We start from the raw sequence: 27,948 nt of genomic DNA on the forward strand, positions 1-27,948 counted from the left end.
AAAAGGGCAGTGCATGTTGGGCTTTGTGGGCAGTCGGGAGGCTGACTTTAATCAGAATCAGATGGGAGCCATGGAGGGTTCTGGGCAGAGAAGGGATGTGACCTGACTCGGGTATCCATGGGCCCTCTCTGGCCACTGTGGGGAAAACAGGCTGGGAGGAGCGAGGGCGGGAGCCAGGAGACGAGGGCGGAGGCGACTGCGCTGCTCCAGGTGAGCCCATCGCCAGGTGGGGGCGGTGGAAGGGGAGAGACGTGGACAGCTCCTGCCTGGGATAATTCTCCTTCTCGCTCCCTGTTTAAATCCCCAGAGAGTCGCCCAAAGAAGAAGAGCGCGAGAGAAAACACCGCGCCCGGGTCCCTGGGACCACGCAAAGCAAGCGGAGCCACGTGTCACCAAGGCACCCGCAGCCCTCCGCGCTTTGGCGGGTCCCGGGAGGTCGCCGGATGCGCAGACACCGCCTCCGGGGAGCCCTCCCGGCCGGGAGCCCCGGGGACCGCTGTTTGGCTCCATCACTGTGTTTCCAAGGGAATGAGGGGTCGGGAGGCCGCGAGCCAAACATGCGCGCTTGGGAGACCCCCACCACCCGAGAGAAGACCCCGTGCGGCCTCCGCCCTCCGCATGGGCACGGATCCGCATTTATGGAGCGCTCCCTGTATGCAGCAGCTCCGGAAGGAGACTGTCCCCCGTTCTACAGCGGGAAAACTGAGGCCCGGCGCTGCCCCACAATCCACGGGGCCCACAGCAAGCCAGAGGCCGGGGTGGGATACGAGCCCCTTTTAAGAATAACAACGACCACGACATTTAAAATGACGGCTGCTAACATTTATTGAGCGCCTGCTGTGTGCGCGGCACTGTTGTCAGCGCTTTCGCTCTCCACTCTCCCGATTAATTTCAACAACCCTAGAGGGGTGGGTAATTCCTTCCCGTTTCACATTTGAGGCGCTTTTGGGGGTTTGGGGCGTCCCCCAAGGCCTGGGGCGTGGGGCTTCGAACACCCCTCTGTCTCCAGACAATGGGGAAGTTCCGATACCCTTGAACCCCACGCGCCTAATCCGGGGTTCAGGAGGCCTGACTTCGCAATTGGAGAAAGGGGTGAGTTGTTTTGGCTTATTTTTTGGGGAAGGGCTTCCTAGGAGCCCCAGACGCCTCCGCCCCTCCCCTCGTTAACGTGGCTCATTCTTTTCTTGGGACCGGAGGATGGGGCGGGAGGAGGTTTCCGCGCGTTCAAATAGCACCGGGTGGGGTGGGGTGGGTGGATCCAGAAACAAGCCGGGCGCGGGGTGGGGGGCGGAGTTTTGGGGGGGTCCCGGGATCCCCAAAGGCCTCCTCCTCTCCCCGCTGTAACGCGGCTCGTTCTTTTCTTGGGGCTGGTGGGGGGAGAGATTTTGGGGGCCCAATGAGGTGTAGGAGGCCGGGGCGCAGAGTGGGTGGTGGAGTTTTGGGGGGTCCCGGGATCCCCAAAGGCCTCCTCCCCTCCCCGCTGTAACGCGGCTCGTTCTTTTCTTGGGGCCTGGGGGAGGGTTTCTTGGGGCCCAGTACGGGGGGGCTCCAGAGGGAGGCCAGGGCGCGGGGCGGGGGGTGCCCTGCAGGCCGGTAGCCGCGCCCCTCGCCCCGCCCCCCGGGCGCCGACCTCGCGGTCACGTGAGCGGGCCCGGGCGGCCGCTGGGGCCGGAGGGCGCGGCGCGCGGACGCGGCGGCCGGGCCAGGCGGGGCCGCAGCCGAGCAGGCCGGAGCGGGCCGCGCGCCCCCCTCCCCGCCGCGCCCGGGCGCACGCGCGCTCCTCGGCCGGCCCCTCCCTCCGCGCGGGGACCCCTGGCGGGCGGCGCGAGGACATGGCCAGCGACGCGGTGCAGGTAGGCGCACCTGCGGCCGGCGCCCCCGGGGACCCCCGGCCGCGACCACGGAGCCAGCCCGGCCCCCCCCCATCGCGGCAGGTGGAGGTACGGACGGCAGGAGGATGGGGTGCAGCCAGGGCCGGGCAGCCCCCGCCGCGCCCCCGAGCCCGGCTCCTCCCTAGAACTGGAGGGGGCGCGGCGACGGCGCGACGCGGGGTGTCAGGGGCATGGCTGCGCGTCCCATCCCCTGTCCCCCGTCCGCTCCTCTCCCCGGCGCGCGGCTCCCGGCAGGTGCGGTTCCACCTGGGGCAGGTGCCTGGCGCGGGGCCCGGGGCCCAATCTCCAGCGGCCCTCCGCCTCCGGACTGACATTTATGATGGCCCCGACGCCGGCCCGATTAGCACCTGTTGGCAGAAGTCCCGGCGTCACCTCATTAGGTCGGGTGACCCCCCCACTCCCACTCTCCAGGCTACAGGTGGGAGCTTCTCCCTTATCCCAAGTGGGCTGGGCAGGGGTGTACAGGCCAGAGATCCACCATACCCGGGTCTCCTACCTGCCTGTGGGCGCCAGGGGTACCCCCCCAAACTCCCCTTTTCCCATACCTGTGACCGGCACCAGCCTAACACTGCCCTGGCCTCTCTGACACCGGTGCCTGGACAAGCAGGGCAGGTGACCTCCCACCTTCCTTGGATTCCTTGACCCAGATCCGAGTGCCTCTGGTGTCCCCACTGGCGTTCCACCATCTGATCACTCCTCCGTGGTCTCTTTGTAACTGAGTTCTCGTCTCCTTCTGCACCCGCCCCGTCCCCTCTGTCTCCCCTGTGACCTCCCATGCCCCCCACCCCCAGTCCTGCTGATGGCCTGCCAGCCTTGCCGAGGAGCTGGGCGTATCTGGTGTTGCAGAACACACAAGGTCAGACCTGGGGGTGGGGGTGGACGCGGTCCCTGCCTCGCCCCCCACCCCGGCCCAGGGTCGGGGTGGGGGTGCTGTGTAGGAACCCCCCAGGTGCATGCACGTGAAGTGTGTGCCACGTGTGGACCAGACGAGGCTGTGATCCGCTCCTTCCGAACTCTAGCCTGCTCTGTGCTCCCCTCCTATTTCTGCCTTCCCCGTGGCTGTTTGGTCCTGCTGCCCTGTCCCTCTGTCTTTCCCGACGTGTGCCTGTCTGTTCTGTGTCCGGCAAACGGATGTCCTGTCCACATTCCGGAAACGCCCAAGGCATTGCAATCTCCGGACACAGGGGTCTTGGTCCCCGGCTGCTCTGGGAAGCAGGCATTCTCCGAGGCCGGGCCAGGCCCCTTAAATTCCTGGGTTCTCCTTGCTGGCCCTCAGGTGACCTCTCTCCCTGGGGTGGGAGTGAGTCACCCAAGGGAGGTGGACCCAGGAGGCCAGACTTTCTCCCTCCCTGCTCGGCATTTTCTCAGGCATCAGCTGCCCAGAGGTGGGGCCCAGAGAGGCTGTCCCTCCCCAGTGCCTGGACTTTCCCCGTCTGAGCTGGCCTTGCTCCTTGCTGTTCCCCTGCTCTGCCTGCCTGGGGTGGGAGTGATGGGGGTGCTGGTTGGGGAGGGGGTAGTATTAGTGGAGTCTGGTTGAAACCCCAGCGCTGTCACTTGCTCGCTGTGTGCCCTGGGGCCAGTGTCTTGGCCTCTCTGAGCCTTGGACCTGCCATCGGGAAAATGGGGCTAAGGAGGGTATTTGTGAAGGGCCTGCTAGCTGACCAGGCCAGGACTCGGCATATGGGGTGCTGTCAAGTCGTTACACTCTCATCCAGGGGTTCCCACTCAGGGGAAACTGCTGACGTTTGGGGCCAGGTCTTTCTCTGTGGTGGGGTCTGTCGTGAGCACTGTCAGGTGTTGAGCACCCTTCCCTGCCCCCTCCCACCACCACCACCAGGGTGACAACCCAAACTGTTTCCAGCCACTGCCAAATGTCCCCTGGGAACAGAATTGCCCCAATAGAGAACCTCTGGGTTAGAGGATCTCATTGACCCCCAAGAGGCCTTGCGTCCCGTAAGTATCAGACTTATCCACATCCTGTGATTCTGTACACTTTAAAAACACAAGTGGAGTGGCGAGGGACAGAGCAGGTCTATCCCAGAGGTTCATACTGTCTCACTGTGTAAGACAGAATTTATTCTGGCGCGTGGTGTGAGCCAGGGACCAAACTCAATTTTTTTTCCTGAATAATTGACACCGGGTTTCTCAGCCTGGGCACCACCGATGTTTGGAGCTGGGTCATTCTTCATCATCGGGGGCTGTCCTGGGCATTGTAGGATGTCGAGCAGCCTCTCTGGCTTTGACCCACTAAATGCCAGTAGCAGCCCCCACCCCCAGTCATGGAATCCAAAAATGTCTCCAGACGTAGCCAAATACCCCCAGGGGTGGGCATGAAATTTTCTTCCCCTGCCCAGCTGCAAAGTGTTGCTATAACCTCTCTGAGCCTCAGTCTCCTCACCTGTAGAGTGGGGAGAAGAATGTCAGCTGCTAGGGTTCGTCAGGGGCTGCTGCTGATGGCTTTTCTCACCTGTGAAATGGGTGCCCCCAGCTGACGGGGCACTTGGCGCTATGCTGAGCCCTGGCTGGGGCTTGGCTGCAGGACGCCTCTGTTTTAATTCCCAGCCTTGCCTCCTGTGGCTGTGGGCCCTTGGAGCAAGTGCTATGACTCCCTGGGCCTCAGTTTCCTCATATGGAAAGTGGGGTGATAGCACCTGCCTCAGGGAGTAGTGTTAGTTGATCTGGGAGAAGCTTCTAGTAACTGCTATGAGGAATAGTCATACTCGACCACTAGCCTGTGCTCAGCCGGTGGTGTGCGGTTTTGGGTAGCCCATGCCCCAGCCCCTGGTGCCATCCTCTCGCTGTGTGGCCTCGGGGTGGCCCCGCTGTCCTCTGAGCTGTAATCAGCAGCAGCAGGGTGCGGGTGGCCGGACTGGGAAGAGGCAGGAAGTCAGGACGTCCTGGGCCTGCAGGAGGAGTGCCTGGTCTTTGCAGCACTTGCTGTCCTGACCCAGAAGGGGAAGTTGGGGACAAGGGGCAGGCCAGAGCGTCTGGCTGCGGGGACACGTGCAGGTGTCAGCAGGGCTGGAGGCCCGTGGGAGTGTGGGCAGGCCGGGGGGCCTCGGGGAGCGTGCGGGAATGTGTGTATGTGTGGGTGGCGTCCACATGGGCTGGTGGGAGTGTGTACAGGTTTGAGGGTGTCCATGAAAGTATTCTCGGGCAAGTGCATAGAAGTGTACGTAGGGGAGGTGCGGGAGTGGGCCCACACCTGAAATCTTTGTCCCATGTGCACAGCCATGGGTGTGGGGGCATGCACGCAGAAGTGAGTCTGTTTTTTGTGCACATACGTGTGTGTCCGTGTTCCATGAACGCCCATGGATGTGGTAGCATGCACACATGTGAGTCTGTGTTCCACGCACACCCATAGATGTGGAAGCGTGCACACATGTATGAGTCTGTGTTCTGTGCACACACCCGTAGAAGTGGGAGCATGCACACACATGTGAGTTTGTGTTCCATGCACACCCATAGATGTAGGAGCATGCACACACGTGAGTCTGTGTTCTGTGCACACACTCCTAGAGGTGGGAGCGTGCACATATGTGTGAATCTGTGTTCCATGCACACCCATAGATGTAGGAGCATGCACACACGTGAGTCTGTGTTCTCTGCACACACCCGTAGAGTTGGGAGCGTGCACATATGTGTGAATCTGTGTTCCATGCACACCCATAGATGTGGAAGCGTGCACACGCGTGAGTCTGTGTTCTGTGCACACACCCCTAGAGGTGGGAGCGTGCACATATGTGTGAATCTGTGTTCCATGCACACCCATAGATGTAGGAGCATGCACACATGTGAGTCTGTGTTCTTTGCACACACCCGTAGAGTTGGGAGCATGCACATATGTGTGAATCTGTGTTCCATGCACACCCATAGATGTGGAAGTGTGCACACATGTATGAGTCTGTGTTCTGTGCACACACTGTAGAAGTGGGAGCATGCACGCACATATGAGTCTGTGTTCCATGCACACCCATAGATGTAGGAGCATGCACACACGTGAGTCTGTGTTCTGTGCACACACCCCTAGAGGTGGGAGCGTGCACATATGTGTGAATCTGTGTTCCATGCACACCCATAGATGTGGAAGCGTGCACACGCGTGAGTCTGTGTTCTGTGCACACACCCCTAGAGGTGGGAGCGTGCACATATGTGTGAATCTGTGTTCCATGCACACCCATAGATGTGGGAGCGTGCACACACGTATAAGTCCGTGTTCCGTGCACACACCCGTGGAGGTGGGAGCATGCACACATGTATGAGTCCGTGTTGCATGCACACACTCATAGAGGTGGGAGTGTGCACAGACACATGAGTCCATGTTCCGTGCACACCTGTAAATGTGGGGGCATGCACACGCGTGTGAGCCTCTCGTGTATCTGCCTATTGGTACGTGAGAGCGTGCACCCACCCAAGTCATGGGAGCCTGTGCACACTGGGGGAAGCCTCTCGTCACGTACACACCAGTGGCATGGGGGGTGCCCACAGGTGCCCGCCGGGGTGCCTCGGGAAAGCAGGCTGAGCCCTGGGCTGGGGTCGTGAGGAAGGTCCCCGAGATGCCCTGGCGCCCTGGGGCTGGCCCGCTGGCCGTGGGGGCTGCCGGGAACTGGCAGGAAAGAGGAAGTGGCGGGCGAGAGGCCCCGGCAGGGCCCGGGCTCAGGAAGAGGGCGGGGTGCACACCTCGGACCCAGGATGGCGGAGGCCGAGCCCCCTTCCCACCAGGAGCTGGAGGTGGGGCCCGAGTCCCCGCGGGGGCTGGCGGGGCAGGCCGGGGTGGGTGGGAGACGGGCCCTGCCCGCCAGACCGCCAGGTTTTGGACAGAAGAGGGGATGGCGCCGTGGCTTCACAGTCTTCATTTTGGAGGAAGAAAAGATTTGGGGCCCTTCGGGGCTCCCGGGCTGCGGAGACAGAGGGGGAGGAGGTTGGCTCCACTCTACAGGGTCTCAGGTGTAGAAGTCGGGTGGAGGGGAAACGGGGATGCTCTCATCACCTCCTAGTTTGGGGGACACTTGAGGGGAGACGGGGCCTGCTCTCGGCACCTCCTGGTTTGGGGGACAGTTGAGGGGAGACGGGGCCTGCTCTCGGCACCTCCTAATTTGGGGGACACTTGAGGGGAGACGGGGTCTGCTCTCGGCACTTCTTAGTTTGGGGGACACTTGAGGGGAGATGGGGCCTGCTCTCGGCACCTCCTAATTTGGGGGACACTTGAGGGGAGACGGGGTCTGCTCTCGGCACTTCCTAGTTTGGGGGACAGTTGAGGGCAGATGGAGCCTGTTTTCAGGACCTCCTAGTTTGGGGGACAGCAGAGGGGAGATAGGCCTGCCCTGGCACCTGCTTCTTTTGGGGGTAGGGGTCGCGCTGGGTGGTGGAGCCTCCCCCCGGAGTCCTGCTGCCTGGAGACAGAGAAAAGGAAACGGGGCTCTGGGGAGGAGAGGGCAGGGGCTGTCGTCTGGGGGGACGGGGCCCTGCCCTCACCTCGCAGTTTTGGAGGGGCTCCGTCTCTGGGAGGCCCGACGCAGGGGCAGCCCTCCCGGCCCCTGACCCCGCCCTGTCCCCCCGCAGAGCGAGCCGCGCAGCTGGTCGCTGCTGGAGCAGCTGGGCCTGGCGGGCGCGGACCTGGCGGCCCCCGGGGTGCAGCAGCAGCTGGAGCTGGAGCGGGAGCGCCTGCGGCGGGAGATCCGCAAGGAGCTGAAGCTGAAGGAGGGCGCCGAGAACCTGCGTCGCGCCACCACCGACCTGGGCCGCAGCCTCGGGCCCGTGGAGGGGCTGCTGCGGGGCTCCACGCGCCGCCTCGAGCTGCTGCACCAGCAGCTGCAGGAGCTGCACGCCCACGTGGTGCTGCCCGACCCTGCGGCCACCATCTGCGGTGAGCTGGGGTTGCCGGGGAGCGTGGGGCATGCCGTCACCCCCACTGCCGGGCCCACCCCCGGAAGTGCACCGCCAGCCGCACCGACCCCCAGAGAGACACACGTGGGCACCCCGACACCCAGACATGCACCGCCAGCTCCACTGACCCCCAGAGAGACACACGTGGTCACCCCGACACCCAGACATGCACCACCAGCTCCACTGACCCCCAGAGAGACACACGTGGTCACCCCGACACCCAGACATGCACCACCAGCTCCACTGACCCCCAGAGAGACACACGTGGTCACCCCGACACCCAGACATGCACCACCAGCTCCACTGACCCCCAGAGAGACACACGTGGTCACCCCGACACCCAGACATGCACCACCAGCTCCACTGACCCCCAGAGAGACACACGTGGTCACCCCGACACCCAGACATGCACCACCAGCTCCACTGACCCCCAGAGAGACACACGTGGTCACCCCGACACCCAGACATGCACCACCAGCTCCACTGACCCCCAGAGAGACACACGTGGTCACCCCGACACCCAGACATGCACCACCAGCTCCACTGACCCCCAGAGAGACACACGTGGTCACCCCGACACCCAGACATGCACCACCAGCTCCACTGACCCCCAGAGAGACACACGTGGTCACCCCGACACCCAGACATGCACCACCAGCTCCACTGACCCCCAGAGAGACACACGTGGTCACCCCGACACCCAGACATGCACCACCAGCTCCACTGACCCCCAGAGAGACACACGTGGTCACCCCGACACCCAGACATGCACCACCAGCTCCACTGACCCCCAGAGAGACACACGTGGTCACCCCGACACCCAGACATGCACCACCAGCTCCACTGACCCCCAGAGAGACACACGTGGTCACCCCGACACCCAGACATGCACCACCAGCTCCACTGAGCCCCAGAGAGACACACGTGGTCACCCCGACACCCAGACATGCACCACCAGGTCCACTGAGCCCCAGAGAGACACACGTGGTCACCCCGACATCCAGACATGCACCACCAGGTCCACTGAGCCCCAGAGAGACACACGTGGTCACCCCAACATCAAGTCTTGTAATACAGTTGTGGCAAACACTGAAATCCAGAGGTACACCTGTACCCTGAGGCTCACCCGCATTCAATCCCAACACCGAGAAAACACCCAAAACTCTTACACGTGGTCAAGCTAACCCCCAGTGATACAGCCGCCCGACACTTCCTGCCTTCCACAGCCAGAGAGTTATTTGCAGTCAGAGAACCCCCGAAGGGTCCGTGTCGCTGACGCCACCACCCGTCCCACCAACACGTCACTGTCCGGGGCCCGACAGTGTCACATCAGCACTGAGAGGCATAGAGAAGGAGCAAAGCCAACAGTCCGAGTCTGGACCTCCCCCTGCCCCCCAGTCTCCGGAGACTTGGCATCTCACAACTGTCCTATCACCTGACATCTCCCGGTTACACAAGCACTTGGAGGAAAACACACAGACCTCCTCACACCCAGAATCACTCACACACAGTCACGCTAACCCCTGAGGACTCGTGCACCTGTTGGGATTCCCGTACACACTCAAATCCACGCCCAGGAGCTCACACCCACCCGGAGACACTCCGTGCTTACTCGTGCTGGATCATGCCATTTGGGATGGGGGCATTCCCTGGGAGGGTTGGGGGTGGCTGGAAGCTTCCAGGCCCTGATGTCCCCCGCCGGCCTGTCTGCTGGCGCTGAGCCCCGGGGGAGGGCTGGGAGCCGTGGTGACACCCTCCTTCTCGCCCCCTCCAGATGCCCCCCACTCCCCGGGAGCGGGCGGCCCGGCCTGCTCGGCCACCAGCCTGAGCCGAGTGGCTGGCCTGGAGAAGCAGCTGGCCATCGAGCTGAAGGTGAAGCAGGGGGCCGAAAACATGATCCAGACGTACAGCAACGGCAGCACCAAGGTGGGGGCCGCGTGTGCACGCACGCACCAACACGCACACACACGTGTGTGCACACACCCTGCACGCACGCACCTGTATGCACCATGCACTCACACCCCACGTGTGCATACATAAGCCACACGACACTCACACATCCACACCCACACGCACACACACCCATGCACTCATATATGCACACACTTGCACACACCCATGCCCACTTATAGCTGCCCCCAGGGGAGGCTGGGACCCTCCAGGTTGCGGACAGAGGGGCTGACCCGGTGACTTGGAGACAGGCAGCTCACATATGGGCAGTAGGGGTGATGTCAGAAAGACTGTGGCCGAGATTTTTTATTGTAAAAAATTGTGACCATTTGAAAGTGGACAATTCCATGGCATTGAAACACTTTCACATTATTGTGCCACCACCTCCTCTATCTAGTTCTAGAACATTCTCATCACCCCCAAAAGAAACCCAGGCCCATTAGAGGTCTCTTCCCGTTCCCCCCACCCCCGGCCCCTGGCAACCTCAAATCTGTTCTCTGTCTCTATGGGTTTGCCGATTCCAAACATTTCATATAAATGGAATCATAAAATATTCCAGCCTTTTATGTCTGGCTTCTTTATCTGAGCATAATGTTTTCAAGGTTCATCCGTGTTGTAGCATGGATCAAAACTTCATTCCTTTTATGGCCAAAGAATATTTCGTTGTACAGATGGACCCCATTTTGTTTATCCGTTCATCTGCTCGTGGACACTTGGGTTCTCTCCATCTTTGGGCAATTGTGAATAATACTCCTATGAACATGCGTGTACACATTTTGTTTGACCACCACACCGTGAAAAAATGCCTATGGGACAGTTACAAAAACAACCCAGTAGGAGAACTCATCCCTGCCCCCAGATACCCAGATTCACCAATTTTAACATTTTGCCACATTTGCCCTACTCTTCTATCTATCCATCCAGCTGTCAGTTCATCTGTCTCTCCATCTATCCATCTGTCTGTCTGTCAATATGCTTTCTGAATACTTGAGCGTAGGCTTTATGCATTGCATTTCTTGAACACCTAATACCACCACGTGCGCTTCTTACACCCCGTAAAATTGTAATCCTTCAGATAAGCTGTCTGTCTTGGACTGTAGTTTATCTGTGCTTAATACACAGAAAAGAGTAAGAGCTTTCACCTTCCAAGGATGAATTTCCACCCCCTTGGGGGTGACATGGCCCCCTATTGAACATGCATGATCTCCGCATAAATGTCTTGTGATGTTGTATCCAAGTGGAAACACAGTACAGAGTGCATAGAAAAATCCCAGCACTTGTGCACACATGGGGTCTTAGATGGTGCCTGCTCATGGCCCTCCCACGGGGATGCCTGGCCCCCCACTTTCTGCAGACTAGACTGTCTCACACCCGACCTCCCAGTCACCCTCAGAGACCCATCCTCATGGCTGTGGGCAGGGCTGTACCCTCCATGGGAACCACTGACTGACCCATGTGTGTGCCATCCTGGCAGAAGCAGCACCTGCTGTGTGCTAGGCGGGGCTTGGCACCGTCAGTACCCCCCCATTCTGCAGATGGGGAAACCAAGGACCAGAGAGGTCGAGCGGCTTGCCCAGGGTCACACAGCAGTAAGTGCAGAGCTGGGATCTGAACACTGGCTGCTACGCCCGTCCACCTGGGAACGTGTTGACCGTTTCCATCATGGTTGCCCTGCACAGCATGGATGCAGGGCTGGTGGGTCAGAACCCCTGGCCGCCCAGCTGTCCCTTCATGCTGCACTTCTGCCTTCAGGACCGGAAACTGCTACTGACGGCCCAGCAGATGCTGCAGGACAGTAAGACCAAGATTGACATCATCCGGATGCAGCTCCGCCGGGCACTGCAGGCTGGCCAGCTGGAGAGCCAGGCCCCCGCCGATGAAACCCCAGGTGAGCCCCTCGCCCTGAGACAGCCCAGCCTGCATTCCGCCCTGCACTGCTGCCATCTATTCCTGACTCTCTCTGGGCCTCGGCTTCTCATTTTGTCCCATACTGTGTTCAGACTAGATCAGCAGTCTGGTGAGAATGCGGCCGCGGGTCCAATCCTGCCTGCCACTTTTGATTTGCAATAAAGTTTTATTGGCACACCGCCACGGCCATTCGTGTACTCGATTGCATTCAGGCCACAAGGATAGAGTTGAGGAGCAGTGACAGATGCTCTGGCCTGCAAAACCAAAAATATTTATTGTCTGGCCCTTTATGGAAAAAGTTTGCTGTGCCGGGAATAGATGGTTGCCTTGGAGTGGAGGTGTCCTAGCTTCTGGGGGTTCCCGGCCATCCTTGTGGCTGCGTCACTCCAATCCCAGCCTCCACCCTCAGGTGGCTTTAACAGATCACATCTTCAAAGCCCCTATTTCCAAATAAGGTCACTTCCCCAGGACTGGGGATCAGACCTTGAGTGTCTTTTTGGGGGACGCAGTGCGGTCCGTGCATGCATCTGTGTTCATGGATGTGTGGGGTGTCCTGTGACGTGCTGAGATCGCCAGCTGGAGTTTGGGACAACGTCTTGGTGTACTGTGGACAGGGGTGACGGGGTCCGTGCCACTGGTGTGTGCGCCAATGTAACCGTGACCTTGACCGTGTGGCGGTTTGTGCCACCGTGCGAGGTGCGGGGCTGTCCCGTGTTGGTGGGACTTTGTAACCGGCGGCGATGCATGCGTGTCCGTGAGCTGCGGATATCCACGTGGGCTTCCCGGGATCTGTGCGTGATGGGAGGATCCTGTCCCCGTGCTTCCGGGTGACACCGCAACCGTGGCGATGGTGTGGCTCTGCCCCTGTAAGTGTGTGGAAGCCTCTGGCTGTCCGAGTGCCGGGGCCTCTGGGTCACGCACCTGTGAGCACGGCTCTCTGTGACCAACAGCCAGAACGTGAGTCTAGGTCGTTGGAGAGGACGAGACTGTCCCAGGAGCTCACAGCCTCTCTGCGGCGTGTCCACGTGGCAGAGTGACCGTGCCCTTGTGGGTCTCCCGAGGATGGGGTTCGGGCCCGGGGGTTTGGGCCCCTCTTCTTGACCCTTTGCTCAGGCGTAAGGGGGTGTGTGTTCTTGTGACTGTGAGCTTTTGCTTCTATGATGTGTCCGTGTGCCCAGGGGATGGCAGGGCTGTGTCTGAGTGAGGACAGGGAGACTGACCCCAGGACAGTGTCCCTGTGCAGAGGTGACGGTGTTGCTATGTCCCTCTGGGTAACATGTCCCTCTGGGTGACAGAATGATGGTGTCACTGGGTGACATGTCCCTCTGGGTGACAGAGTGATGGTGTCGCTGTATTCCTCTGGGTTACAACACGATGGTGTTGCTATGTTTCTCTGGGTGACAAAGTGATGGTGTTGCTGTGTCCCTCTGGGTGACAGAGTGAGGATGTCACTGTGTCCCTCTGGGTGATGTATTCCTCTGGGTGACAAAGTGATGGTGTTGCTGTGTCCCTCTGGGTGACACAGTGATGGGTCACTGTGTCCCTCTGGGTGATGTGTTCCTCCGGGTGACAGTGACTGTGTTGCTGTGTCCCTCTGGGTGATGTGTTCCTCTGGGTGACAGTGACTGTGTTGCTGTGGCCCCGCAGGTGGCAGCGTGATGCTGCCTGTGTATCAGTGCCCTACGCTGGCAGCTTCGTCTGACAGCGTGTCTGCATCCCTGTGCTATCCACCCACTCCCGGGCATCCCTGTGACCATTTGGGGAGTGAAGTGTGTCAGTGTCTGTGTGACAGTGTGACTGTGCCCCTGTGTCCGTGGCGACAGTGCTCCCGGTATGGGCATCACGCCAGCTGTCACTGTGTGCCCGTGTGTGGCAGGGAGTTGGTGCCCACATGCTTTCTCACAACATGCCTGATCCTGTCCCCGTGACAGCCACCTGGAGGGAGCGGGACCATGATGTGTGTCTGTCACACACCTGCGTTGGTGGTGTGCCTGCCAGCCCTGTCCCTGGGCCTGTCCCTCCGGCAATCGTGTTTGCATCAGAGTGACCGTGTGTGTGTGTGTGGGGGGGGGCGCCTGCACCAACCGCCTGTGGTGACCGTGTCACTGTGTCACCACGTCGGCCCCTTGGTAGACACTTGGCTACCTTGGCACCCTGCTGCCCGGGGGCACATGTGGCAGGGCCTGGGACCTGGTTGGGGGGCCTGGGTCCCAGGTGCCTCACTGCCCCGAGTGCCACGCCCGCAGGGGCCCCGGACCTGGGGGCCGTGGAGCTGCGCATAGAGGAGCTGCGACACCACTTCCGAGTGGAGCACGCGGTGGCCGAGGGCGCCAAGAACGTCCTGCGCCTGCTCAGCGCAGCCAAGGCCCCCGACCGCCGGGCTGTCAGCGAGGTGAGGGGCGGGGCTCCAGGGGCGGGGCCTCGGGGGCGGGGCCTCGAGGGGAGGAGTCTCTGCAGCGGCGGAGCCTCGCTGGGGTAGAGCTGCGATGGGCGGGGCCTTGGCGGGGGCGGGGCTCCACGGGCGGGGCCTCAAGGGGCGGGGCCTCGAGGGGAGGAGTCTCTGCAGCGGCGGAGCCTCGCTGGGGTAGAGCTGCGAGAGGCGGGGCCTTAGTGGGGGCGGGGCTCCAGGGCGGGGCCTCGAGGGGGTGGGGCCTAGAGGGGAGGAGTCTCTGCAGCGGCGGAGCCTCGCTGGGGTAGAGCTGCGAGAGGCGGGGCTTTAGTGGGGGCGGGGACCCAGGGGCGGGGCCTCGGGGGCGGGGCCTCTAGGGGAGGAGTCTCTGCAGCGGCGGAGCCTCACTGGGGTAGAGCTGCGATGGGCGGGGCCTTGGTGGGGGCGGGATTTCAGTGGGGCGGGGCCTCGGGGAATCCCTGGGTGAGGTGGGGCTCCAAGGGCAACCCCTTGACAAGGAACGAAGTTTTGGGGGAGCCCTAAGATGATTTGGGGTCCAGGCCTCCAGGAAAAGGGGGTTCAGGGTAGGACTGCGCCAGTCTGGGGGCGGGGCCTGGAACCTGCTGGGGGCGGGGCGTCAGTACCTGCAGCCGGGCCCCGCCCCGTCCGCCTCAGGCCCAGGAGAAGCTGACCGAGTCCAACCAGAAGCTGGGGCTGCTGCGGGAGTCGCTGGAGCGGCGGCTCGGGGAGCTGCCCGCCGACCACCCCAAGGGGCGGCTGCTGCGCGAGGAGCTCGTGGCGGCCTCCTCGGCAGCCTTCAGCGCCCGACTGGCCGGGCCCTTCCCCGCCACGCACTACAGCACGCTGTGCAAACCGGCGCCGCTCACAGGTGGGCCTGCAGCCCGGAGACCCGCCGCCGCCCCTGGTAGTCTGGGCCCCCGGGCCCCCAGGCCTCTGCCCTCTTATCCCGGATCGCTGCTCCCCACAGCCCCAGCTCTCCTCTCTCCCCAGCTTTGGGCTCCCATCCTGCTGCACCCCATCTACCCCACCCATCTAGTCTCAGACCCCGTTTCCTCAGGCCGTTCAGCTCCATGAACCCTGGACCGCCTGCCCCAGCCCCGCCCCGTCCACACCCACACACCCAGACTGTGCTTGTTACCAGTCCAGCGCCGCCCCCCACCCTCACAACTGCAGCCAGACCCGTGGAGCCCTGGACCTCCGAGCCCCCAAGTCAGCCAGCCCCATCCTCCTTAGACCTCCCAGCCCCACCCGAGACCCCAGATCAACCTGCCCAATGCCACCCCGGACTTCCCCAGTCCTATGCTGCACCCCCTTGCCCGGAGCCCAGTCTTCCGCCCCTAATCTCCTCTGTCCCTAATCCGCAGCATCCGGACCCCCTCCCTAGCCTGTCCACCCCTGCCTCGGCCCCCCCAGATCTCTCATAATATTTCCCACCTCCGGGCACAGCCGTCACTGCCTCAGGCCCCCTGCCCTCACCCCCTCCCCTGGCTGCCCCCCACCTGCACCCACTTTGCCCACTGGTCACTTCCGGGCACCCTCGCTTCGCCTGCAGGGACCCTGGAGGTGCGTGTGGTGGGCTGCAGGGACCTCTCAGAGACCATCCCCTGGAACCCCTCATCCTCGGCGGGGGGCCCCGACAGCCGCCCCGCCTTCCTGAGCCGCCCAGCCCGAGGGATTTACAGCCGAAGTGGAAGCCTCAGCGGCCGGAGCAGTGTCAAAGCAGAACCCGAAAACGCCAGTGAGTGGGCCTCGCGGGTCCTTGAGGGATGAGGTGGGCTGGGGGTCTCGGGGTGCTTCCCATTCATAACCCTTTTAAAAACAAACACATAAAAAAAAAATAAAAACTAACACATACATATGGGAATAGAGTGCACAGAACAGAGAATAGCAGTACGGCAAACACCAGCCTTCCCGCCACTCAGATCAAGAAATAGCACACTGCCGGCTCCCTGGAGCCCCCTCCCCTAACCCAGCCCCCTCCCCAATCCCAGCCCCTCTCTGTGAACCCAGCCCCCTCCCCAATCCCAGCCCCTCTCTGTGTCCTACAGGTAGCCATTCTTCTGACTTTTAGGATTTGCATTTCCTTGCTTTTCTTTATAGTTTTTGGAGCCATGTATGCATCTCCAAACAATACAGTTGGATTTTGTCTGGTGTTTGAACTTTGTATCACTGGAATTTCATGGGACATATTTCATGATACTAGCTTCTTCCATTCAACTCTGTTTGTGACAGTCATCCATGTCATCAGCTTAAGCAATATCATTCATTCATTTTAAAAAAATGTAGGGTGGTAGAATATATATAACACAAAATCTGCAGTTTTAATTGTTTTTGAGTGGCATTACTTAAATTCACATTGTTGTGCAACCATCGCCACTATTTCAAAAACTTTTGCATCACCCCTCAGAGAATTCTCTCACCCGTTAAGTAATAACTCCCTGTTCCCCTCCCTGCTGGCTGCTGATAACCTCCAATCTGCTTTCTGTCTCTATGAATTTGCCTAGTCATTCATTTTCATTATGGTTTAATAGTCTACTGTATTAGATTAAGCCATATCAAATTGCCAGTTTTTTTTTTTAGGTAAAAAATAGTTGATTATCTGCAATTTCATAGTCCAGCCTAATAAGACAATGTCACAAATGAATAGATGAGTTCTGTTAATGGACATGGGATTTTTCTAATTTGGGGCTATTATGTATGCTTCATGTGTGTGTCTTCTGATACACACCTACATATGTTTTTCTAGAGTAAATACTTAGTGCATTACCGAGATTTCCATATGGAATATAAGTGAATTTCAATCCTTATCTCACACCATACACAATCATTTGGTGGTGGATTGGGCAAAACAAGCTTTGACACAATAGCCTAGCTGGATGTTTTTGTGGAGAGGGTGGGTATTCTAGTTTGCTAATGCTGCCAGAATGCAAAACACCAGAAATGGATTGGCTTTTATAAAGGGGGTTTATTTGGTTACACGGTTACAGTCTTAAGGCCATAAAGTGTCCAAGGTAACACATCAGCAATCGGGTGCCTTCACTGGAGGATGGCCAGTGGTGTACGGAAAACCTCTGTTAGCTGGGAAGACACGTGGCTGGCGTCTGCTCCAAAGTTCTGGGTTCAAAATGGCTTTCTTCCAAGACGTTCCTCTCTAGGCTGCAGTTCCTCAAAAATGTCACTCTCAGTTGCTCTTGGGGTGTTTGTCCTCTCTTAGCTTCTCTGGAGCAAGATCCTGCCTTCTATGGCCGTCTTCAAACTGTCTCTCATCTGCAGCTACTCTCTCAGCTTCTGTGCATTCTTCAAAGTGTCCCTCTTGGCTGTAGCTCCTCTTCAAAATGCCACTCTCAGCTGCACTTAATTCCTTCTGTTTGTCAGCTCATTTATATGGCTCCAGTGATTTATTTTAGACCCACCCTAAATGGGTGGGGTAACATCTCCATGGAAATTATCCGATCAGAGTCATCACCCACAGTTGGGTGGGGCGCATCTCCACGGAAACACTCAATGAATTACAATCTGATCAACACTGATTCGTCTGCCCACACAAGATTACATCAAAGATAATGGCGTTCGGGGGGACATAATATGTTCAAACCAGCACAGTGGCTAGGGGAGGATTTCTTTAACTAGAAACCAGAGGCAGCCCCCCCCCCCCAATTTCTGACTGTCCTCCGTATCTCTCCCCCATCCCAGGTGAGGTGAGCACTGTACTCAAGCTGGATAACACAGTGGTGGGACAGACGTCCTGGAAGCCGTGTGGCCCCAACGCTTGGGAGCAGAGCTTCACTCTGGAGCTGGAGAGGGTGAGCTGGGTCGGGGCACGATGGGGCTTGGAGGGGGAGGGGGTTCTGGGTCTTAGGCACCCCAAGTGATGTCCCCCTTCCGCTCCCTCGAGGCTCGAGAACTGGAGCTGGCCGTGTTCTGGAGGGATCAGCGGGGCCTGTGCGCCCTGAAATTCCTGAAGTTAGAGGATTTCTTGGACAATGAGAGGCATGAAGTACAGCTGGACATGGAACCCCAGGGCTGCCTGGTGGCCGAGGTACGGCCCTGACCCCTGACCTCTGACCCCCGAGAAAGGAGTCCTGCCTCCCTCATCCTCAATTTTCTAGAATAGGTTTTTTCATTGGTCTCTGAACCTTGATAGAAAAATACAATATCATCAACCATATCAGTGACACAATTTAGGCTGGGATTAGTTTTGTTCCGAGGCAGGATATTAAAAAAAAAAAAAAAAATCACAAAATTTTATCATACCAGAAAAAGGAAAAGAAAGCAAAACTGGGTGTCCTGTCAGAGAGGTTGCTGTGGGAGCAACAGTTGAGGAGGGATGGGTTCCTTCTGCAGTGGCATCAGGGCCAAGGCCAAAGTCAGGGTCTCCCACACATGGTGATACAGACCTTCAGGGCTGGCTCACTCCCTGAGGGGGCTGTTGTGTGCACTGTAGGGTGTTCAGCAGAATCCGTGGCCTCCCCACCCCCAGTCATGAGGACCAAAAATGTCTCCAGACGTTGCCGCACGTCCCCTGGTTGAGAACCCCAGTCAGCCTCTGTACCAGCCAGGACCTGTCCTAAATGCTTTACGGACTTCAACTCACCAATTCTCACAGCAGCCCAGTGAAGCAGGGCCTGTTATTCGTCATCTTTGACAGAGAAGGAAACTGAGGCACCAAGAAAGTGACCAGCCTCCTCTTTTAAACAAAATTCTCTTTCACAGTTCTTTAAATTTGGCCCTAATGTACACACGTGCCCCGTTTTGTATATATATATATATCTCCTCATGCCCCTATCCCCATGCAGAAATTCTTACATGATCTGATAATCAAGAATCCCAGGAAGAAAGAAGCAGAGAGAAGGGCTAACTTCAAATGATGGGGTGGTGAGATCCGTTAGGAAAACTATCCAAAACCAAGTGGTGGCTGGCAGTGGGTGGTGGTGGGTGGCCCGGGGCAGGGGGGCAAATTCTGAATTATTCCTGCTCACCTACCCACAAGGTTTACTTCCAGCCTTCTGTTTTATTCTTTTGCCTTCCACAAATCGTCATCCCACGGAACCTTCTATGTTTCTGTTGTGGATGAACCTACAGTGGATGAGTGCTGTCTGTGGCTGCGCCATCCAATATGGTAGCCACGAGGTGTGTGAGTGTGGCGAGGACTGGGAAACCGAAGTTCGAATTTTCCCTAATGTTACTTGATTTAATTTTAAGTCACCGTGTGTGGCTAGTGGCGACCACCTCAGACTGCTTTTCTGTAACTTTCACGCCTTCTGGAAGATGCATTTGAGTTGCGAGAATTAGAGTAGACCAGTGGTTTCCAATTGTGGGTGGCACTAGCACCCCTCCTGGAGGGCTTGTTGAAGCAGAGGACTGGGTCCTGAACCCCTGCGTTTCTGATTCGGTGGGTAGAGGTGGGGCCTGAGAATCTGCATTTCCCACAAGTTCCCAGCTGATGCTGGTCTGGGACTGCACTTGGAGAAGCAGAGCACTAGATAACGTAGGACCATTTGCTAGATTTGGATATAAACCTTGACGGATCAGAGATCCCCTCTGTTTTAGTTTGCTGATGCTGCCAGATTGCAAAACACCAGAAATGGATGGGCTTTTATAAAGGGGGTTTATTTGGTTACACAGTTACAGTCTTAAGGCCATGAAGTGTCCAAGGTAGTGCATCGACAGTTGGGTGCCTTCACTGAAGGATGGCCAATGGTGTCCAGAAAACCTCTCTTAGCTGGGAAGGCACATGGCTGGCGTCTGCTTGCTCCCAGGTTGTGTTTCAAAATGGCTTTCTCCCTGAACATTCCTCTCTAAGCCACAGATCCTCTTTAAAATGTCACTGTCAGTTGCTCTTGGGACGTTTGTCCTCTCTTAGCTTCTCCGGAGCAAGTCTGCTTTCAAAGGCCGTCCTCAAACTGTCTCTCAGCTGCAGCTCCTCTCTCAGCTCCTGTGCATTCTTCAGTGTCCCTCTTGGCTGTTGCAAGCTCGCTCCTTCTGTCTGAGCTTATATAGGGCTCCAGTGAACTAATCAAGGCCCATGCTGAATGGGCGGGGCCACACCTCCATGGAAACCATCCAATGAAAGATCCCACCCACAGCTGAGTGATCACATCTCCATGGAAACATCCAATCAAAAGTCTCCAATCCAATCAACACAAATACGTTTCCTGCCCACACAAGAACTGCATCAAAGATAATGGTGTTTTGGGGGACATAGTACATCCAAACCAGCACACCCTCCCTACCCCATGGAGGAGGGGCTGGTTGCCTGCTTCTTGCCTTTCCAAGATGACGCTCCAGAAGCCGGTTCCATTAGCAATGCATTGGTTTCATGACCTTTGCATAACATCCCATAGTATTCTAGGGTCAGATACGTTGCAGAGGAATCTGAACCCCCAAATATTGGGGCATGCACCCTTATGCTTCCAACACTTCCATGCCAAGCTGCCCAGAGGCAGGCAAAGGGTCCTTACTTTCTCTCCCCTCCCCAGGTCACCTTCCGGAACCCAGTCATTGAGAGAATCCCCCGGCTCCAACGGCAGAAGAAAATCTTCTCCAAGCAGCAGGGTGAGGGGGTGGGCCAGGCCTGGGGTGAGGCCAGGGGTTCCTGGTCGGGGTCACGGAGGGTGACGCCTGCTCCCCACCCCACCCCGTGCCCCCAGGGAAGGCGTTCCAGCGTGCCAGGCAGATGAACATTGACGTCGCCACGTGGGTGCGGCTGCTTCGGAGGCTCATTCCCAACGCCACGGCCGTGGGCAGCTTCAGTCCCGGGGTGTCTCCGGGACCCGAGACCCGGCCCACAGGGTGAGGAGGGAGGGAGGGCCCTGGGGTCCTCAGCCGCGCCCCCCACCGCTGCATCGCTCCCCAGGCATGCCCTCTTCCCCTCTGGCAGTGACATCTCTGTGGAAAAGCTGAACCTTGGGGCCGACAGCTCACCCCAGAAGAGCCCCCCAGGTCTTCTCTCCAGCCCGTTGAGCCTGGTGAGCATCCCCCTTCTTCTCCCCTGGCTCCAGCTCTTGACCTTGGTTAAAAATGTGCCCTCAGGAGCCAGGCGGCCTGCACTGCCACCTCCTTGCGTGACCTGTAGCAAAGAGCCTTGCCGCTCTGTCCATCGGGCTCCTGGTTGAAAACTCCTGTCAATGATAGAAGTCAAGAGAGCAGTAACCTCTGAGCGGAGGATATTGATGGCATAGGGCCCAGGGGAGCCTGCCCGGGTCACGGGGCAGCAGACGTTTTCCGTAAAGTAAGACAGAGTCAATATTTTCAACTTGGCCAGTCAGGAGGTTCTGTGTCCCCACTTGCCATCTCTGCTACTGCTGCACAGAAGCAACCACTGGCAATTGGGGTGTGGCTGGGTTCCAGCAAAACTTTACTGATAGATACCCAAAGTTTGAATTTCATTTAAATTTTCATGTGCCGGGCAGTATGGTTTTCCTTGTGATTCTTTTTAACCATTGGAAAGTGGAAAACCCATTCTTAGCTGCACAAAAACAGTCGGCGAGCTAGAATTGGCCAACTGCTGGTCTAGCTGACGGTTACTGAGGGGACAGATATATGAGAGCTTGCCCCCTTGCACACTGCGCTGAAGGTATTTTATGCCCCATTTGAGAAAAAAAAAAGGAAATAATAATAACATATGCTTTGGGGGATTAAATGAAATGAGGTGTCTTTGAGATTGACAAAAAAAAAAAAAAAAATCAAAAGTTTAATAACACCCAGTGCTGGGGAAGATGTGGGGAAACAGGCACTTTGGCAGAAGTGCGTGAATCAGTGCATCCCCTTGAGAGGTGATTTGGTGATGGGGACTGAGTTAAGAGTGAACATTCTCTTGATCCAGCAATTCCTCTCCTAGACATTTGCACACATGTGCAAATACATGTATTCTGGATGTTCACTGTAGTGGCTCGGTGTGGCTGAAAGAGTGGAAGCATTCTCAGGGTCCCTCAATAGGAGCTGGTGCTAAATAAATGACAATATGGAAGAATTCACAGCTGTTAAAAACCAAGCAGATCTTTGTGTGCTGGTGTAGAAGGATTTCCAAGATAAACTGTCATATGAGAAATGCAAGATTAGAATATCGTCAATAGTGGGTGGGAAAAAAAATGGAGCCTGTACCAGCATTTTTGCTCATGTGAATATAGAAATGAATCTAGAAAGATATCCACAAAATCTCTAATGGCTTTGGGGAGGGTGATTGGCTTCCCATCTGTTTGCCTGGATTGACTTTTTCTCTCTAGTACCTTCTTGTAGGAGGAGGGAGATGGGCCAATGAGTAATTTCTTTTCCACTTGAAAGATTAGTTTGCACCTTAGAAGAAATTGTATATCATCATTTCCTGCCAGCATCCAGCCTACTTTAAAAGGACATTGGCTTGTAAAATAATATAAGGTGTGCCGCATAATAAAATTACGGGCAATAAAAAATAGTTTGGTGCTTTTCAGTTATACATGCGTGCACTACAGAGAATTAAGTACTACATGCCAATTAACAAAATAAGTAGGTAGATGATAAAATGTATTTAGAATATGGAAATATTTAGAACGTGGGAAAAATCAAGTGGGGATGGGGATGAGAGTGTGCAGAGAGTTGTGTTATTAATAAGGTGGCCAGCTGACTTGCCTTGGGAGATGAGGGTGGAGCCTTGTGTGCATCTGGGAAAAGAGTTGTAGGCAGCGGGAATGGCCTTTGCAAAGGCCCTGGGGTAGGACTGTGCCTGGTGTGTTCAAGGGAACAGTGAGGGGAACAGAATAGCTGAAGGGCAGCGAGTGAGGGGGTGAGTAGGGGAGATCTGAGGACCGAGAGGTGACAGGGGAGTTCATGCAGGGCCTTGGCGGGGGGGGACATTGTGTTTAGGGCACCCCTCTTGCTTCCCTCCCTCTGACCTTCTTTCCTCTCTGCAGAGTTCCCCGATCCGGGAACCTCCCATCACTCCCGAGCCGTCTTCAGAGACCCAGGAGACCCCAGGCCCTGCCTTGTGCAGGTGATGCCCCCTGCCCCAGCCCTCCCCTGCCCACAGCCCCCGTCCTCTGCCCCCTGTCCCCACCAGTGTCCTCTCTCCACAGCCCTCTGAGGAAGTCGCCCCTGACCCTCGAGGACTTCAAGTTCCTGGCGGTGCTGGGCCGGGGTCACTTTGGGAAGGTGAGCTGGGGGTTGGGGGGCTGACAGTCCAGAGCCCTGGGCCCCTGGGCTGGCTGGTAAGGCCACTTTACCCACTGTGATTCCAGGTTCTGCTCTCTGAATTCCGGCCCAGCGGGGAGCTGTTCGCCATCAAGGCGTTGAAGAAAGGGGATATCGTGGCCCGAGATGAGGTGGAGAGGTGGGGACCCTGCCCAGGCCCTCTGGGGCCCTTGGTCTTCTCTTGTGGGAGATGGGGACAGAACAGCCCCCTCTTTGGAGCTGCCGTGAGACTGACTCGTAACAATCGACTCTCCTTATCAAGCTAGTCTTTAAAATAATGACCACTCTTCTAAAGCGCCCTCTGAATGCATTACTTTCAGTAACTTATTCCCCACAGCAGCCCTATAAGAAACATGCTGTCCTTGTCCCCCTTTCTGCTAATGGCACAGAGAGGTTGAGGAATTTGTCCAGGATCCCACAGCCAGTAGGCAGCAGGGCCTGAACTGCCTCTGCTTTGGGGTCAGGGGGGCTGGGTTGGAGTCCCACCTCTGCCAACAGCGTGCTCGGGGATACTGGGAAATCACTTCACCCTCTGAGCCTCAGCTTCCCAATCTGGAAAAGGGGAGCAATTATGCCTCTTTGCAGGATTGTCAGGTAGATCAAATGTCAGGATGCATCTAAAGCATTGGGACCTGTAAAGCACTGGGTAGAGACGCTGAGATTATACCCAGTCCTCCCGACATCCTTTTATTAATCAGGAACCTGACTCAAACACGCTTAAACAAATAAAGGAATTTATTGGTATGAACTGGGAAAGTCCAGGGATGGGAAGCCTTCAGGCATGGCTGTATCCAGGTGCTCAGATGAAGTTGCCTCTCTGTTCTGCTTTTCACTGTGTGGGTGGCTTTGCTTGCAACCCCCTCCTGGGGACTCTACCCCACCCCAGCAGCTTCAGGCTCATCCCACCAACTTTAGCTCTTCTTCCTCAAAAATTCCAGCGGAAATCCTGGGATTGAGCCCCGTTGGCTTGGCTTGTCCATCCCAGAGTCAATCCTTGGCCAGAGAGATGGGGTGCTCTGATCTGTCTGTACCTTGTGTTCACTCCTGGTAGTACCCCAGCTGGATGTTGGGGGGGGGGGGGCCCTAGCAGGAGTAGGGATGGATTCTGGGTGCCCATTTGGCAAGGGAGGCTGCTGACATTGAGATATTAAGCAACTGGCCAGCGCTGGGCAGCAAAGTGAGATCCGAACGCAGAACCAGGGGGGCTCTCAACTCTGCAGCGTGTAGGGGCCGCGGGTAGGGGGCGGCCGTGCGGCCTCTGACCCCGGCCCCCCACCCCGCCCAGCCTGATGTGTGAGAAGCGGATCCTGGCGGCGGTGACCAGCGCCGGGCACCCCTTCCTGGTCAATCTGTTCGGCTGTTTCCAGACGCCCGAGCACGTGTGCTTCGTGATGGAATACTCGGCGGGCGGGGACCTCATGCTGCACATCCACAGCGACGTCTTCTCGGAGCCGCGCGCCATGTGAGCCAGGCCCCGCCCCCTGCCTGCCCCGCCCCCGTTCCTGGTCCGGCCCCGCCCACTCCCCGCCCCCTGCCAGCACCGCCCAAGCGTCAGCCCTGGCCCCGCCCCCGTTCCTGGTCTGGCCCCGCCCACTCCCCGCCCCCGCAAGGCTTCAGCCCTGGCCCCGCCCCCTTTCTTTGTCCGGCCCCCGCCCATTCCCCGCCCCCTGTCCGCACCGCCCAGGCTTCAGCCCTGGCCCCGCCCCCGTTCTTGGTCCGGCCCCGCCCACTCCCCGCCCCCTGCCCACACCGCCCAGGCTTCGGCCCTGGCCCCGCCCCCGTTCCTGGTCCGGTCCCGCCCACTCCCCGCCCCCTGCCCGCGCCGCCCAGGCTTCAGCCCTGGCCCCGCCCCCGTTCCTGGCCCGGCCCCGCCCACTCCCCGCCCCCTGCCCGCGCCGCCCAGGCTTCAGCCCTGGCCCGGCCCCGCCCACGCCACGCCCCCTGCCCGCACCGCCCAGGCTTCAGCCCTGGCCCCGCCCCCGTTCCTGGTCCGGCCCCGCCCGCGCCGCCCAGGCTTCAGCCCTGGCCCGGCCCCGCCCACGCCACGCCCCCTGCCCGCGCCGCCCAGGCTTCAGCCCTGGCCCCGCCCCTGTTCCTGGCCCTGCCCCGCCCACTCCCCGCCCCCCTGCCCCGCCCAGGCTTCAGCCCTGGCCCGGCCCCGCCCACGCCACGCCCCCTGCCCGCGCCGCCCAGGCTTCAGCCCTGGCCCCGCCCCCGTTCCTGGTCAGGCCCCCGCCCACGCCCCGCCCAGGCTTCACCCCTGGCCCCGCCCCCGTTCCTGGCCCGGCCCCGCCCACGCCCCGCCCCCTGCCCCGCCCCGCCCAGGCTTCAGCCCTGGCCCCGCCCCCGTTCCTGGCCCGGCCCCGCCCACTCCCCGTCCCCTGCCCGCCCCGCCCAGGCTTCAGCCCTGGCGCACCCCCGGCGCCGGCCTCGTCCTAGAGTTTGGGGGACTGGGGGAACTTTGGAAGATGGGGGGGCCAGGATCCCATGCCCCGCTCCTTGCCAGGCGGCCTGGCCCCCTCACCTCAGCCTCTCTCGGCAGCTTTTATTCGGCTTGTGTGGTGCTGGGCCTGCAGTTTCTCCATGAACACAAGATTGTCTACAGGTGTGTGTGCGCGCGTGCCCAGTGCCCACTGGGGTTCCCAGCCCCCCCCCCCCCCCCCATTCAGCTCTCCTTCCACCACTCCCTATCCCTCCACAGGGACCTGAAATTAGACAATTTGCTCCTGGACACCGAGGGCTACGTCAAGATCGCGGACTTTGGCCTCTGCAAGGAGGGTGAGGGGGCGGGAGGCTGGAGGAGGGGTGGGAACCCGACCTGATGTGTCCAGCAGGGACTGGGATCCCAGGGGCTTGGGGGTTAGACAAAGCGGGGAAGGACCCGTTGAAGTCTTGCAGCTACCTCACCCCAGCCCCCGACCGTGCTTGGCTCTGGACTCCCTCTTCTAGGCTAGGCTAGAGATGAGACTCTCCCGCATAACCTTACATGGCTCTGCCGTCCCCAGGGATGGGCTATGGGGACCGGACCAGCACGTTCTGCGGGACCCCCGAGTTCCTGGCGCCTGAGGTGCTGACGGACACGTCCTACACGCGCGCGGTGGACTGGTGGGGGCTGGGCGTGCTCCTCTACGAGATGCTGGTTGGGGAGGTGAGGCCTTGGGCTGCTCCCCTCCGTCCTGGCGCGTGGCTCTGGGACCCCTGTGTGCCCCCGGCTGGGTGAGGGTCAAAATCTGCCTCCGCCGATGTGCTGTGCCATTGGAGGCAGGTGGCTTGGCTTTTCTGACCTCAGTTTCTGGATCTGTAAAATGGGGGTACTTCCCCTCCCATGCAAGCCAGCCCACCCACGTCAAAGTGCCGAGGGGCACCGCCTGCCAGAGGGCTGGGGGTGGGGCCGGGCTTCGTGGGACCCCAGGAGGGGGCCTGATTCTACCTCGGCCCTCCCTGTCCCCAGTCCCCCTTCCCAGGAGACGACGAGGAGGAGGTGTTCGACAGCATCGTCAACGACGAGGTCCGCTATCCCCGCTTTCTGTCAGCCGAAGCCATCGGCATCATGCGCAGGGTGAGGACTCCCTCCAACATGGGGGTGCAGCCCTGCGGAGGGGCTCTGGGGCCTGGGAGGGGGGCAGACGCCAAGACACTGCTTTCTTCCCCAGCTGCTACGGCGTAATCCCGAACGGAGACTGGGGTCCAGCGAGAGGGACGCAGAGGATGTGAAAAAACAGCCCTTCTTCAGGGTGAGGTCTCCCCCACGGACCTGGGCACCCCCCACCCCCCAAGGACCTGGTCATGTCTTCTCCAAGAGGCTGGTTGCTTCATGCCAAGCCCACCCCCCACCCCCGCCTTGTCATTCCTAATATTGTCACTTTCCCTTGGTGCGCCCATTTCCTTCCCCTCTCTCCTTGTCCAGCCCCTTCCCCGCTTACCCTCCTACACCCACACCGACCCCAGGCGCCCTAGTGGGAGTACTGCCCAGTGGAGGAGTCCATCTTTCCGTCCATCTTGTGATCCGTCATGGTGTCCCACACACTGAGGGCCGGAGGAAGGGGCTAGGGGGTGGCCGATCGCGCGCCCCATAATGACCCCTCCTGCCCCGCACTCCCCGCAGTCGCTGGGCTGGGACGCCCTGCTGGCCCGGCGCCTTCCACCTCCCTTCGTGCCCACGCTGTCGGGCCGCACGGATGTCAGCAACTTCGACGAGGAGTTCACCGGGGAGGCCCCCACGCTGAGCCCGCCCCGTGACGCGCGGCCTCTCACCGCCACGGAGCAGGCGGCCTTCCGGGACTTCGACTTCGTGGCCCGGGGCTGCTAGCCCCCTCCCCGCCCCACCCCTGCCGCCCACCGAGCTCTTAGTTTTTAAAAAGGCCTTCGGGGTTTGGCCCGGTCCACGCATCCATGCCTCTTCTTGCGCGCAGTAACGGGGGTGGGGGGAGGTATGCACGGAGCTGGGGGGAGTTGGGAAGGGGGTGCGCCAATCCAGTGGGCGAGGGGGTGTAGGGGGTGAGGTGGAGGCGCCCTGGGTTCTGATGGGGCTAGGGAGGGGTCCGTGGTGGCAGGCGTGGGGAGGCCGCGATGGGAGGGGGCTCGGAGCTGTGTGGGGGGGACACTGGGGTTTCGAGTCTGTGATGGGCAGGACTTGGGAGTAAGGCGTCGGGCGGTGTCGGGGAAGGGCAGGTCCCCGGGGCGGCGGCGCTGTGCGCATGCTCCTGTGGCTCGGGCTCTGCGGGAGGGGCACGCGCC

The 27,948-nt window shown here is 59.2% G+C and overlaps 1 protein-coding gene across 3 annotated transcripts; it reads left to right on the top strand.

Annotated features, from left to right (window-relative positions):
* Positions 1 to 1,695: 1,695 nt before the first annotated feature.
* Positions 1,696 to 27,600, top strand: PKN1 (protein kinase N1). 3 transcript variants are annotated; one of them, XM_037818290.1, is made up of 22 exons: positions 1,696 to 1,853; positions 7,455 to 7,758; positions 9,553 to 9,704; positions 11,481 to 11,616; positions 13,883 to 14,028; positions 14,701 to 14,914; positions 15,599 to 15,784; positions 17,740 to 17,849; positions 17,942 to 18,085; positions 20,526 to 20,601; positions 20,697 to 20,838; positions 20,927 to 21,014; positions 22,935 to 23,014; positions 23,097 to 23,172; positions 23,259 to 23,350; positions 24,497 to 24,673; positions 25,754 to 25,816; positions 25,913 to 25,989; positions 26,217 to 26,359; positions 26,663 to 26,770; positions 26,865 to 26,945; positions 27,317 to 27,600. In XM_037818290.1, the coding sequence occupies exons 1-22, from the start codon at positions 1,833 to 1,835 to the stop codon at positions 27,518 to 27,520; spliced, it is 2,820 nt and encodes a 939-aa protein (XP_037674218.1). In that variant the 5' UTR covers positions 1,696 to 1,832; the 3' UTR covers positions 27,521 to 27,600. The 3 variants fall into 3 exon arrangements, with proteins under 3 accessions (XP_037674218.1, XP_037674215.1, XP_037674217.1); XM_037818287.1 differs by having other exon boundaries at positions 1,710 to 1,940; XM_037818289.1 differs by lacking the exon at positions 1,696 to 1,853 and adding an exon at positions 6,499 to 6,623.
* Positions 27,601 to 27,948: the final 348 nt, after the last annotated feature.

This window comes from Choloepus didactylus, chromosome 25, assembly GCF_015220235.1.
Source record: "Choloepus didactylus isolate mChoDid1 chromosome 25, mChoDid1.pri, whole genome shotgun sequence".
In the NCBI taxonomy this organism is placed as follows: Eukaryota; Metazoa; Chordata; class Mammalia; order Pilosa; family Megalonychidae; genus Choloepus; species Choloepus didactylus.

Excerpts from the sequence above, each read along its gene's own strand:
- PKN1 (XM_037818287.1), top strand. The coding sequence starts at position 1,833 with ATGGCCAGCGACGCGGTGCAGGTAGGCGCACCTGCGGCCGGCGCCCCC. Across the intron at positions 17,850-17,941 it reads TCACTCTGGAGCTGGAGAGG|GCTCGAGAACTGGAGCTGGC; the intron begins GTGAGCTGGGTC and ends CGCTCCCTCGAG. Across the intron at positions 26,946-27,316 it reads AAAAACAGCCCTTCTTCAGG|TCGCTGGGCTGGGACGCCCT; the intron begins GTGAGGTCTCCC and ends CACTCCCCGCAG.